Here is a 14413-nt window from a genome sequence, read left to right on the forward strand (position 1 = left end):
CTTGATCCTAACCTATAAACCTTGCGCGGTCGGATGAATTTCTCTTTCTGTACTCTTCCTGCTGCACGCTCCGTTTAACTCGGTTATGTCATTGTTATGCCGTTTTATAATTTCAGGTATAAACAGGAATTGTGATGTAAAACAGCAATTATGATAAATCGTATAAAATTTATTAAAATAACTTATTTACAATTACGCATATCGTTATAATAAAAAAAGGTAATAGTAAGTGGTAACGACTCGTCGATGTGTATTATTGATTTATGGCGTTTAAATCGATCCTGAATTTAGGCCCTTTATCATTGGGGGCGGATCGATTTAAAAGCTAAATCGGAGAGAACTCAAGAAGGATTGACTGATAAATGATAACTGACTCGATCCAATGAAGCATCCATTTTTTTTAATAATGTCCATAGCCGTATCCGTGTCCTGCTCTTGCACCTTCAGCATGAATGGCGGCTAAATGAGCAGCCCTTGCATGTTGAACAGCTGGGGTATCAATAGGTACACCTTGTGGTCCAATAACAGGGATATGAATTGGTCCATTCCAAACAGCGTGTCCACTTCCTCCACTTCCTCCATATCCTCCCCCGTATCCTCCACCGTATCCTCCATCGTATCTACCGTCATAAGCACCATCGTCGTATCTTCCATCATATGATCCATCATCGTAACCACCATCGTATCCACCAGCTCCAGCTCTAGAAGTAGCTTCGGCAACAGCAGCAAAATGGGCAGCTTTGGCGTGTTGAACTTCAGGGGTATCTACTGGAACACCATTTGGTCCAATTTGTGGGACAGCGTGAGCAGCATATCCACCATAACCTCCATATCCACCATAAACGCTACGTCTTTTACGATAGTGTCCACCACCGTAATGTCCTGCAGGTTGGGCGGCGGAGTAGGCTTGTCCAAGGGCGGCATGTTGTTGACCGTAAGCTGCTGCAAGGTTAGCTTTGGCAGCTTGAACTTCAGGAGTGTCAAGGGGTTGCCCATCTTGACCAATTCTTGGAGCTTCGTGGCTGGTTTGGTAAGCTGGTGGCGTCCATCTTCCTTGTTGTGGAGCTGGATTATCGTAGTTGTTATTTCCATTGTATTGGTTATTTCCATTCCATTGGTTGTTTCCGGCTCCAGCATAAGGAGCTGCGTGTGCACCGGCTCCAGTGTAAGCTGAAAGATGAGCTGCACGAGCGGCTTGTACAGCCGGAGGTTCTACCGGGACACCATTTTGAATAACTGGGATATGTTGTGGACCGTAATACGGTTGTTGATGATGTTGTGCTGCCACGAAGGCTAAAGCTCCCAAAAAGATCTAAAACAATAATGAAAATAAAAAATAATGTTTTATTTATTTATTTTTTTTTTACTTACAATCAGCCTCATTTTTTTATTTATTTCGTTTTCTTAAAAACCACACAACCTCCTAGAAGACTAGTTCACTAGGACTGTTGACTCGATTCTGTTGATTTCGACCCCAAACGATTGATTTATATATTCCCCCGAAAGCAAACGTCCCCAAGTCTAGCTACAAGGTCCCTTTCACCCGCGGATAGAACAGTCTCGTATCCTGGCGAAGCCGCCGACATGCGAGAGAACAAATAGCGCAAAATGAATTTTCCACCATGGGCGAGACAAAGAACAAGACGCATAAATAAATAAATAAATTTCAATGTATCCCGTTTATCTACGCACACCACTTTACTTTATTATCAATTATCAATATGTCGATTCAATATGATTTGAAAAAAAAAATCTTGCATAAATCAACTTTTTCTATTCTATTGCTTGGTAAATTAAAGAGAAGAATAGATTTTCATCCTTATTAGAAATATTTTAATTTACGCTTTTATAAAATAATATTTCATAACATTTTCTATACATAATAATTAAAAAGTGTGAAAATATTATTTAGTACAAAAAGTTGATTTTGATGAACGTTAAAGTTAATTTAAAGAGTAAAAAGTGACTTGAGTTTACCTAACATGACGAGTAAGAAAATGTAAATTAAAAATCGTGAATTAGAGCAGAAAAGACATGATAACAACGTGATTACAACAATGCGGTAAAATAATGATTACCTAAGGATAAGAACGACATTATAAAAACTATTTAAAATTTATATTTTCTTACGTAACAAAGAATTTTTGCCTAGGTATAACAGTTCGTTATCAGTGTGTTTATAAAAGATTGAATAATCAAAAATACTGTTATTTCTATCTTTAATGATACTAAATTAAGCATAACGTTGATCTGAATTTTTATTTAATGATTTTTATCTAAGTTTTTTATTTGATAACCAAATGAAGGTATTTCTACATATTTCTTTATCGCTGGTTGTAATGATCGCCATAAATTATTTCGTGCGGTTATTTTCTAGTTCTTAATTAAAATTGCGCCGTTTTGCTTAACATTCACGAACAGTTATATCTTTGCGGTAATCATTGCATAATTAAAGGAAAGAACCTTGAAAGTTCGTGGTCACCTAATATTTTGTATTAAGTTACTTTTTTATATAATTTAATCATTTTGAGAATTTTTTTCGTTTTTGTATCGCGTCTCATAAGGTTTTAATAAAATTTTTTTTCCGTGGTTTTGTAATGATTTGATTGTAATTCGTTCCTCTAAGGTTGCGTGCACAAACAACAAGGAAAGACTCGCCCGTTCAATTTGTATGTGTAAGTATATCCACAGTTTTACAACAACTGTGACTGTGTGGTACTGGTTTCCCATGCTAATAGATAATTTTTATCCACGTTGGGCCACTTTCTTTGCCAAAGCGGGGTGTTACGCGGAAAAATTGAAATTGTTTCGCTTGGATAATACCGCCAAAGGTCGATTACATCGTCCTTTACACATACATTCGTAAGGAAACGCACTAAACCAAGTGTTGTGTTACATAATTTTACATGTATTGAATTATTTTGTTTTATTACAATTCTACTAAACTTCATTCATTACAAAGTGGTGAAAATTTTATTTTTAAAATAAATGGATTGTAATTATAATGTATCGACACATTCTTAAATTATCCATACTCCACCTTCCATACAAAATGAAATCTATAACCTGAAACAATAAAGTGGTTTTTTCGCGATCAAAGAAACGGCACAACACGCCCATTCTTTTAAAGGTGGCGCCCTCAACTGCGTTCTAATGCAGTTAATCGACTTTCCCGGCCGATTTTTTTAGCTTTAAAATCGTGTTGGTGGACCGCGACCAAATGCCTCAGTTAAAACCATTGAGAACTTTATCGATAAACGCGTTCCAAACTCTTTGTTTCTGTATCGCGCGTAAATGGAACAGTTAAAGCTGAGGTCGCGGCCTCTAGCTTTTTGACGCAATTATATTTAGTTTTTTTTCGGATTTTTGAATTATGATACACTTCATCGAGATATATACGTGGGCGGTTCATTAACTATGCAATTATGTACATACGGGTCGCAAAGAATAATTGGCTCTTTTCTTGCGCGCACAGTGCTGATTTAATTTAACGCCAAGTTATGCTTAATGAATGCGATACGAGGCGACGTGACGAAAGGTTTTGGAAAGAAATGCTTTTGGAATGCGCGAAATGTCCCCGGTTTTAAATTAGGGTTTCAACTGAATTCGAGACGACGAGGCAGTGTAGATTCGTTGTTTGAACAGTGGAATTTTTAAATTAATTTCATTTGGAACGAAAAAGTTTGTTTCCCTAAAAATGTTTAATATTGTTTTCCTTTCTTTAATCCTTCAAGTTCTCTCTTTTTAGTAATAAACTCAAATAAATAGTACATGACCCAATAAGAAGCCGGATAAACTTTGAAAGTTCTTTCTCAGAATGAAATTTTTTAAACTTTCAAGCCTTGAAACAAAAACAATAAAAAATCGACATCAATTAATAAAGTATAATGAACAATAAATTTATAAAAAAGTAATTTAATCAACTCGTTGCATTATTTACTTTTCTTAGATGATTTATTAAAAAATCATTTCAAAATAACACAACTTGATATCAAAACATTAACCATAAATCAGTTATCGTTTCGTTTCTTAAGGCGTCGTGACACTGGTCGATATCCTTTCCATGATAAATAATTTATTATCTCCGGGAACCTCGCACAAAAAGGCGTTTACAATTGGCGATCTGATTGATAGGGAAAAGGTCCCGGGCATTTCTGTCACTGAAAGAATTCGCGGCATTCAGATTACCGACTCGTAGAAGAAAAGGAAAAAAACCAGGGCGAATAATCGATTGTTGTAGATATAGGTTTTGTCGTCGTCCACAATGCAACGCTTAATTAGGCTTTATCTGGATTTCTTCGGCAAGGACACGTTACCTCAGCATTTCGCCGTTTTGATTTATCCAAGCCCATAAAGTTCTATTTCAGCGCCATTGTTATCGCTTTGCCATTACTCTTTGCCGGCACGAACGCACGAGATCAGACAAGAATTACAAAAATGAGAGACAATCGCCACTGACCAATTATTGTGCTTAAGTAAAGACAGTATCATTTGTTATACGTGTAACGAATTGTGTTGATTGGAAATGGAGCTTTATGTAAATGTATAGCAACTAAATCGAATTCTATTATATACAGGGTGGAACGAACAGAATTGTATTATTAAATTATTGTGTTTTATCTTGTTCTTAATGTCCTTTAATCTTGAATTAATTATTCTTTATTTTATTGTTATTGTTGTTTGATTGTTCGTTTACCACGTCTTTTAATTTCATTATAAATCAAAGATTTTTTGTTTTAGATGTTTATGAATGTCACAATTAAAGTAGAATCTAACTTTTAAATTACAAAATGCCTTTCGACACGCATCTTGACCAAGAGTTCGTTAATTTGGCCGCCTTAGTTGTTAACTCACAAATTTTCATAATGGTTTTCTATACACTTTTTATTAACATTGGTCAACATATTTATTAAGATCCTACGACTTACATGAGGTTGAATTTTATTTTAATAACATAGTAACACATATTGTATACACAAGTCCAAATGAATCTATTACACTACATATCTAAACTCCTTGTATCTGTGAAATCGCTTCACTATACAAGTCGTAGATTGCACACACTTTTCTGAACAACCATTCTAATGAGTTGTTTTAGGTCATTAATGCCAATAAGTCTTATTTCGAACAGAAATTCAGAAGTCTAGAAATCGCAAGAGGTCAAATATTATTACAAAATTATACACTCAAGATGTCTACCTTAAGCTGCTGTCTCACTACATATCTCGGTGTTTACCCGGTACCTTTACCTATGTATTTCTGGCTCATACATATATGGTGTAGGTTATTAAGCTTCAATAAACTGCATGTATTCTGTCTAAATTTCTGGCTTTCTGGATAGATTCCGTTTCTGGATGTCACGAGTGTGTTGTGGTGTTCCTCTTCTTCTTGCTCCCTAAAACCTAACTTGCCACACCTGCTTTAGTTATCTAGTATCATGCATCCTATGTAAGTAACCCTACTGTCTCTTCTCAATAAAGATACGCAACAATATTCAATTCCCTTTCTATATCTTATCTCTTCATGTCACACCTTTCACTCTTTTCAGATACTTCAGGTACAAAGACACAGCAATGTGATGTTCAGTTTCGAGTTGATAATCAGATAAAATCATCTTAGGTTAGAAACAAACTTTTCTTCTGTATAGGTATAATATAATGGTGATATATTGAAAAATTGTTTTCTTGCCTTTCAGATTAACTCCTGAATTGACGCCAGTACTGAAAATTTTGAAAAACACGCGCAAATTACATCTAATTTATTGAAATTATTAAATGGATTAATGAAATTTGAAATAAACATGTTTTCCGCTCGATTTGAATTGATGCATAAATAATTTTTTATGATCCACTAATTGACAAGTGAACCCGGAACTTGACCGACGAAGGTCTCTTTAATAAGGAATTTTATTGTAAATTATAACTAATCATATTCGTGATAAGTAGGCGGTTGACCATCGTATCGAAGTGATTTTTATGCACCATTCGAATCGTTTAATCCGACGCAAACGTAACTTGATAATTGCCTTGTCAGTTCTGTGTATTGCTGACCACATAACACGTCTCTGCGTTGGTTTACGAAAAAAATATGGAAAGCTGATTATGGTTTTAGCATATTATTGATTGGTTAATACGAACGGTAGCGTATTTAATTGGAAAAGCACCGCTTGTAACCCTGATTGCTCCTATATTATCGCAAAGGCAATTTGTCAATTTGAAAAATTATTGATTGATAATATAATTTACGCAGTGCGTATGGTTAATGTATTCGATTGTGTAACGGAGTAATGAAAGAAAAAACGATGGAAACTCATTGTGAAAACTCGTATTTTATGTCAATTATTGTAATTAAATTCACCTCGTCGTTATTCGAACCTAATTATGGATCATTAAATCACTTTGTTCTGAAGTAATTAGGGTTGTGGCTTAAGAGCGATCCAATTATGGCTAAAACAGTAACCGGAATTAAATGTTTAAAAAAATTGTACACTTATAGACCAATTGGAGGGATAAAATTGTTATTGGACTATTAAAATATTTGCTGTTCACCTCAATAAAGAGTAATTTGTTTGAATGACCTTAACATTCGATTTCTTGGCGTTGAGTTGTTAACTTTAATTAGTCTTTAATTAGTTCGTGTTCTTGTGATTGATTTAGTTTGATATTATAGTATTACATTTATAGGAAGGACTGGATCATTTAAGTGGTTTACTTATAATAATAGATTTCATTCTGGTATGAATCAACCTTAATAGTCGAATATGTTACACCAATTCAACCGAAGCTACGCCTATATCTCGACTTTGCGAAGGCGTGGCAGAACATAAAAACGCTCCCTCCACCGGGTCTAACCTTTCCAATTTTTTCAGGATATCTCGAATTGTTTCAGTTTGAGACGGAGGTAATAGTTAACCTATGTAAAACAGCACCTGTTCAATAACGGCAAATACCGGTAGTTTTTGTCAGATAATAACTCATAAACCCACGTTCTAATCTCATTAACCCACCGAATTGCAAAGAGCCAATTATTCTAATAACTTCAGTTGTTCACGTTTCTTCCTTTATGAAAACCTTTATAATACTTCCCACATGATTGGAGGAGATTAATATAAATACCTACAATTTAATCCAACCGTAATACTTTGCGTAAAAAATAATAAGATTTATTCATGGAGATAAGGTTAAATGTCAATGTATGTATAAAATACCAGATTAAATTTCATGTATCTATTGAGTATTAAGTAAAGCTTTTGTAAAAAGAAATGAATTAAGAAAATGGTGGTAACATAAATACGATAATTTTTGCTACATAATACCTTTTATTCTATATGGGAAATGAACCAGAAAGTATAAAGAAATAAGATAAGGCATAGTTTACACTCAACGTGTTACTACTACTTTACTTTAGATACTAGATAATGGAATTGTTTGCACCACAATTGTTGTAATGTACATTAAAGTCATTATGTTTGGTTTATCTAAAACAGAATAAATCTTTTATTTTGTTCATATTTATTAGATGTGAATGAATAAAAACTTTTTAGTCATTTAAAGTATTTATATCTTTGTATTTAACCCTTAAATACACAAATATTTATGTGCATAATCCATATTTGCAATATAATAACTCGATAATATCAAACAAAAAAGGCTAAACAACTCCTAATTACTTGCAATTCGTCCTAATGACGAACTAAATAACTACTGTAAATAACCCACAATTACTACTAATACCTTTAACTAGCTCCCAATTGAGTGAAATTACTCTCAATTCCTCTTATTTATTCACAATGGTATTTCAGAATAATTCCTTCACTGCTTTTTATTACTGTATTTGCTCACAGAATTTTAGCAACAAATGAGAACATATCTGCGTATTTATAAATGGATATGCTAATACAGAAACCAAACGTTATTTTAAGTAAGTTTAGTGACACTCAGGTGAAATAAGGTTGTGAGTATAACTAGTCCGCTATCCCTCCATTTATTGAGTAGTTTAGGAAAAAAGTGGATGACCTTATTTAAAACATACGTTTCCAGAAAAAAGCAGGGACAAAGGTGTTCAAAGATAGAGTTACCATAATAACAATTTAGTTTCTAGAGACGGTTTAATACATCAATCTATTGATTAGAATTTGATCCAAATGAAACGATTAGTACTGAATCAAACGATGGTAGTGTAGAAGAACTTGCCACCAATCTTCGAATAAACTTTGTTTTAAAACCAATTGATCCCAATATTTCGTTTATGTTCACTATTATAGTAAATTTATACGTTAATGTATTTAATTACCAGTAACTCTTTTCTTACAAATATGATTTTTTTGTTACTTGAAGTTGTGTGGCATTTAAAACGTTTTACGGCGCCACCGCATTAATTTATAGGGAAATAACGGTCTCGATAGTCGCTTAATAGTTCGAGCAACACGAAATGCGGTTCGAGAACTTTGACATATAATACTAATTGACTGTAAACAGCACTCATTGAAATGCATAAGTTAAAGAAATTATTGATTTTCCAGTGTACACAAGTCGTTATAAGTTTTCATAATAAGTATTAGCAAATTATTACAAATTAAACATTTTATTTTAACGCCTCGAAACAAACCCATTTCAAGGTTAAATGTAAATATATCTATGAACTAGAACTGGCATACTTGGAATAACTTGGCTCTTATCTCAAATAAATAAATACTCAAACGATAATTAAACATTCAATTAAACAAATAATTGTCAAGTTTTGTGCTATAAACAACCAAACATACGACATTTTATTACCACTTCATGACAATTATTTCTCTTAGAATCGTTAATCTAATGTATTTTTGATTAGTTTTTTTCTTTCTTTATAGTATTTATACTTTCATGTGGTCTATTTGCAAATTCTGCATCAATAAAAATTTTATGATCCCACCGCCCGTATACCGGATACATTCCTAACTTTCATATCATATCACATTTTCCCGTTCAAGGTATCAAGTCCACGGGGTTATTATATTATAAAGTGATAAATAGCGCTCGCATTCACATTTTATTGGAACGACTATATATCACTATTGTAGGACATTAAATTCTAACCGGCGTCGTTCGTGGACAATATGTTTTTCAGTTTTTCAAAATATTCGTTTCAGAATATGCGTGTATACGCAATAATCCAAGTCTGTAAATCATTATTATATAAATATCTCGTTTGGTATTCGAGGGATTTCTTTTCTTTTCCGGGCGGAGTTTGTACAAACCTTGAAGATTGGTTTGGGTGTGACTTGGCGAGCGTAGATTGATGGTTTCGCAGAAAAAGACGTCAACGTCTTCGTTTTTACATCTCTGATGATGTTTACATATCTAAATGGGTGAGGTTCAATTAAAGAAGGTTAATGCCAAGAGAAATCCGGTTTAAAAAACAAGTTTTTTAAATCGTATTCGTTGTAATAATAATAATAATAATAGAAAATTTATTTTACGCAGAAGTTATTATTTCAAATTACAACATTTCATTATATCAAGATAAATTACATTTAGTGATTTATGGTAGATTGAATTGCAAATCAGTAACCGTCGGTCGTTCTTAGCATACTTAGACACATTTTTTTAAATCGTTAATCCTTGTAGATTGCAGTCTGAAGTTGGACAAAAGAACCAATTTTAAATTGGAGCTTAAATGGAAAAGACTCGAGACGGAATAATTGGGAGCATTGGACGTAAACATCCACGCTCGTCGACCTGTAATCGTTCTGGCGTGCTCTTATGCCAGTCACGACTGGAGATATGCTTTCTGTTTTACTTGCCAGATAAATATCTGAAAACCACTGACCCATGTCCGCGCCTATCAGCAATTATTCCAGGTGAAGACAACAGAGCATAGCTGTTGTGATCATTACTATAAAGGATTATTCACAAACGATGAACGGAAAAACTTAAACAAAAGAAACTTTTTCAAGCAAAAAAATACAAAAGAAAGATCTAAATCGAATTATCTATGCATAATCGATTGATTAACAATATTCATGCAAGAGATGACAACTCATATTCTTAGCCTGAGGCTAAAAGGCGGGTCGATGATTTTCAAGGATTCCATAACAAAGCCATATTTTACTACGTTTTTATCATACCTCAAGAAAAAAAAGTAGAAGAAGCTATATGCAACCTGTAAATCGAATATCGGAATATCGTGAAATGTCATAGGAGTAAATTACGAAAGGAAATAGGATAAAATAAAAAAGTATGTGTATCTACACAGAATATAAAACACCTGCACACCGTTAATATCCATTAGATTTCCTTATAAAATAAGGTGAATTATAACCGCGCAATTTTCTTTTGATTTAAAATACCCGGTTGGGCGCGATTTATTATCTGGCTATTAATATCTCATGTATTGTGTTAAAAAATAGGAGGTCGGGTGCAAGGACACCAAACATGCCGTTTATAGCTTATTCTGGATGTCGATAAAACGTTAATATATCTGAAGGCATAATGCTAATTCTTTCATTGTGTACTGTTAACTTTCCAACAACGCTAGTAGTTATCTAATTGCCTACAGCGATTATAAATCGATTGAATAAAAACATTTTTCGAATAAGTAAGATACTATTAAGCTTAGGAATGTCATATCTATCTATGTTGTATTAACATTTCAAGACCTAGAAGATTTTAATGGTGTACAGGTGAAAAATAAGTCTTGAAGGTTAACGGATGGAAATCATCGTTACAACCGGAAAGCAACCGCACCTTTCATTAATTATTTATTAAGTTATATGATTTTAATTATGTAGTAGGCCAAATGTTAAAACGTTAAGAATTTTTGACTTCTAAATGTATAGATATATATCGGGCTTGTTAATATCATACAATGTGCAATATACAGTAAATTCCACTTAACATGCAATATACAAAAATTTATTTTCATACAAACCAGGACAAAGTAAGTAGGTACTACTTACATAAAATGCAGCATGTTAATATAATTTGACATTACAGTCACCTCGATATAACGGATTAATACAAGGAAGGCAGTGTCCGTTATAGCTCAATAAAAATATACAATAATCTAGTGCTGAATAACAAATAAAACTAGTCTAACACTAGCATTAAAACTAGCACTAAACTAGAAAGTTTCGGGTTTAGCCGCCCTAAGAGACGTGCGGCTAAATCCGCACGAAGTGTTTTGCAATTACCTACGCTTTGTTTCTTGCTTCATACGCTTGGAGGCCATTGATATCATGCTTTATTGTCATGCCCTTAAGTATAAGCTTAATCCAAGTAGTACAACAGCATAATGTCCAGAGTAGCTACTACCGACTAGCTCGTCATTTAGTTGATATAGTATCGTCATAGTGATGGCCACCACCTTTGGTCCCTCCCTACCAAAAATCATTCTCGCAACCTCTTTATTATGTAAGGTATAATATCAACAGTATATCAATACTCTTTTCTTCTGTTTGAAAGAAGCTTAGTCATGATTGTTAGGCTACCTTTTGCGTGTATGTGTTCAACATTAATAAATATCCTTTCTGGGGATGCTGTGTATGAATTTGACTTTGTAGCCATATAACTCCAAAGTCAAAAGCCACTCCTCTACGGATGATGACAAAGTTTGTTTGTTGCTCTTTAATACCAAGGAGCTCTTTCCAATGCAAGATGTTGTTTGGAAGCGTCAATAATTAAGGTATCGTAAATACAGAAACGCACTGTAAATATGGAAAAGATATTCTTTCTACTTTTTGAGTAGATCTTCCAACCGATTTGGTTTGCAGTACAGTTCTAGATTGTCATAAAACCCTTTCTAGTGCAATTTCTCTGATCGCAGTACTCATTTTAATGGCCTTGGATTTTCCAGTTCCTTTTGTGATCATTATGACAGTTTCTAGAAGGGTGCTTGCCTTGTGTCTACAGTGCAAAGTGTTAAATGAAACTACAAGATTTCGATATTTTTGGTTTACCATCTCCATTTTATTCTGTAACAGTATTTTCTGGTTAAAAAGTTGCAGCAATATTTTAAATTAATCTTTAATTCACAAAATGTCATAAATTTAAATAAATATGTATGTGTATGTTTAATTAAAGTAACCCCATCTGTTAATCAATAGTAATAAGTTTTAATAATTTATAACAAACTTTTCAATATTATTTCGTATATAAATAACAAATTATTCATGTAGTGTTGAATCTTTTATCATAATATATCAAAATATTCTGTTTTTTGAAATCTAATTTAAATTTAATCATTCTTTAAATAACTTAACGAATATTACCGCCATCTATTAACACAAAGTCATTGTCGTTATTATTAATCATATGATTAATAACGTTAACTGTAATGAATTCTTCATCATTGTTATGCTGTACGACTCGCTTTGATAATTCAATGTGAATTATTAATATTAAACTAGATACAAAGCCATTTAATTAAACCCTTTCTGTCTAATTGATCGAACAGCTATCTGGACCAATATCCATTAGGTGCAATTCATTTGGTTCATTCCATCTCTGCCTCTGCAAATTCCATCAGATCAATTTACGCCCCCATGAAAGTGTAAACAAGCCACATATGGTAAACATCGTTGACAAACGAATTTATTTATTCCATTACGCTAACGAATACGTTACGTTATTTGTAATATACACGGGGTTTAATTCGATATTTTAAAAATGATTTAATACAAATAAACGGATGAAAAATTAATTACATGTTTATTTATTTTATAAATTATGTTTGTACATATAAACAAAATTTCCAATAAAATTTATTAATAGGTGATATCGTGTGAATACAATTTTTGCGCGTCATGGTTTGGTTGGGATGGATTTTGTACGTAACTTTCTGGTCCAACGGGAATATTAGTACCAGCAACTCTAAATCCATGAGCGTCGGCAACGTAATGTACAGTTTGAAGAACTCCGTTCCCATCGATATAAGAATAACCACCTCTTACAACTCCATCAGCAGATTTTGTTTCAGATTTACTACTCCACGGACCGGTGTAACCATACGAATATTGTCCGTAACCATCTTGAGCTTGGTATTGATGAAGAATTGGTGCATAAGCAACCACTGGTTGTTTAGCAATAACGGGTGCCGCTACAATTTGAGGTGCTCGAACGGGTACGACATACGATCCTGTTTGATATGTTACAGGACTAATACTAGGTCCAGCAAATTGATGTTGAGTAGCTACCGCAAGATCTCTAGCTTTGGTTGCTTCAACAGCCGCTAAATGTTCCGCTCTGGCTTTAATAACTTCTGGTAAATCGTGAATTTGAGCGGGATGTTGAACCGGGATTTGAACGGCAGCGAGATGTTGCGCTTTGATAGCTTCGTATTGAGCTAAATGGCGCGCTTTAGCTGCTGCGACTTCTGGAAGATCTTGAACTGGTTGAAGAATTGGAACGGCATTAATTGGAACTGCGACTGGATTAGAATATTGTACAGTTCTAGCTGCAAGATGCTCGCTTTTAATAGTTTCGAACTCTGATAAATGTTTGGCTTTAGCGTAAGCAACATCCGGTAAATCTTGTGGAAGATTTGTCGCTGCTACTCTAAATCCGTGTGCAGGATCTGCAACGTACTCAACGCTTTGAAGAACTCCATGTGAATCAATGTAGGAATACCCCCCTCTGGTTACACCATCAGCAGTTTTTGTTTCCGTTTTGGTTGCTGTTGGTGTTGCGTAACCGTATATGTATTGACCATGGATGTCTTGAGCGTGGTATAGAGATTGAACTGGGTGATTATAAGGAGCCAATCCTACTGTAACTCCATATGCAGGAATAACGTGCGTTCTTCCTTCATACGCCAATAGAAGTAAAATCGTTATAGATATCGTGACCTAGAAAATTAATTCATTGCCAGGTGAGAGTGAAAGGACACCGCAGAGAGGATAAATTCTTTAGGTATTATGTAACATTAAGAAGAAATTTTAAAATGAAATAACTTACGAAACGAGACATGATTAGCTCCTCTTCACAAACGTACACCAGGAGAATTTCTTAATGACTAACGAAATTTACTATTTGAAGAATGTTATATAAGGTTAACCGCACCTTTAACCTCGCCTGCTGCTGCTGGTTTACGTCTGGTCTTTTGTTAGATACGGAGACAACTATATAGAACGGAGGTAGAAGCGTTGTAAGAACTCTTATTTTCCGGAAGTCGCAACAAGGTCATTATTGATAGTATTTTAAGTTGATTTATAGATACGAACCTATTATATTCGAGTTAGATCGCAATTTCTATTTAAAAAATAAATTAATGCAAATCAAGTCGGGTTCGATTACATTAAGGATATAGGTTCGTCAACGAGATAAAGAAAAATAGAATTTGAAAAGCTCAAATGTGGTTGGTTTCTTAAAGCATTCAGGGAGCGGAAGCTCCGTACCCCGTCGTCCACCGAACGCTTAAACCTTTCAACTTGGGA

At 34.0% G+C, this 14413-nt stretch overlaps 1 protein-coding gene across 1 annotated transcript; it reads right to left on the reverse strand.

Moving 5' to 3' along the window:
- Positions 1 to 148: 148 nt before the first annotated feature.
- LOC111427588 (cuticular protein 92F) lies at positions 149 to 14085 on the reverse strand. The gene is made up of 4 exons (XM_023062799.2): positions 13935 to 14085; positions 12754 to 13825; positions 1372 to 1403; positions 149 to 1312 (listed from the first exon to the last, which is right to left on the reverse strand). Exons 1-4 carry the CDS (start codon positions 13944 to 13946, stop codon positions 401 to 403), a joined length of 2028 nt encoding a protein of 675 aa, XP_022918567.2. The 5' UTR covers positions 13947 to 14085; the 3' UTR covers positions 149 to 400.
- Between the last annotated feature and the right edge of the window lie 328 nt (positions 14086 to 14413).

Source organism: Onthophagus taurus, chromosome 2, assembly GCF_036711975.1.
Source record: "Onthophagus taurus isolate NC chromosome 2, IU_Otau_3.0, whole genome shotgun sequence".
In the NCBI taxonomy this organism is placed as follows: domain Eukaryota; kingdom Metazoa; phylum Arthropoda; class Insecta; order Coleoptera; family Scarabaeidae; genus Onthophagus; species Onthophagus taurus.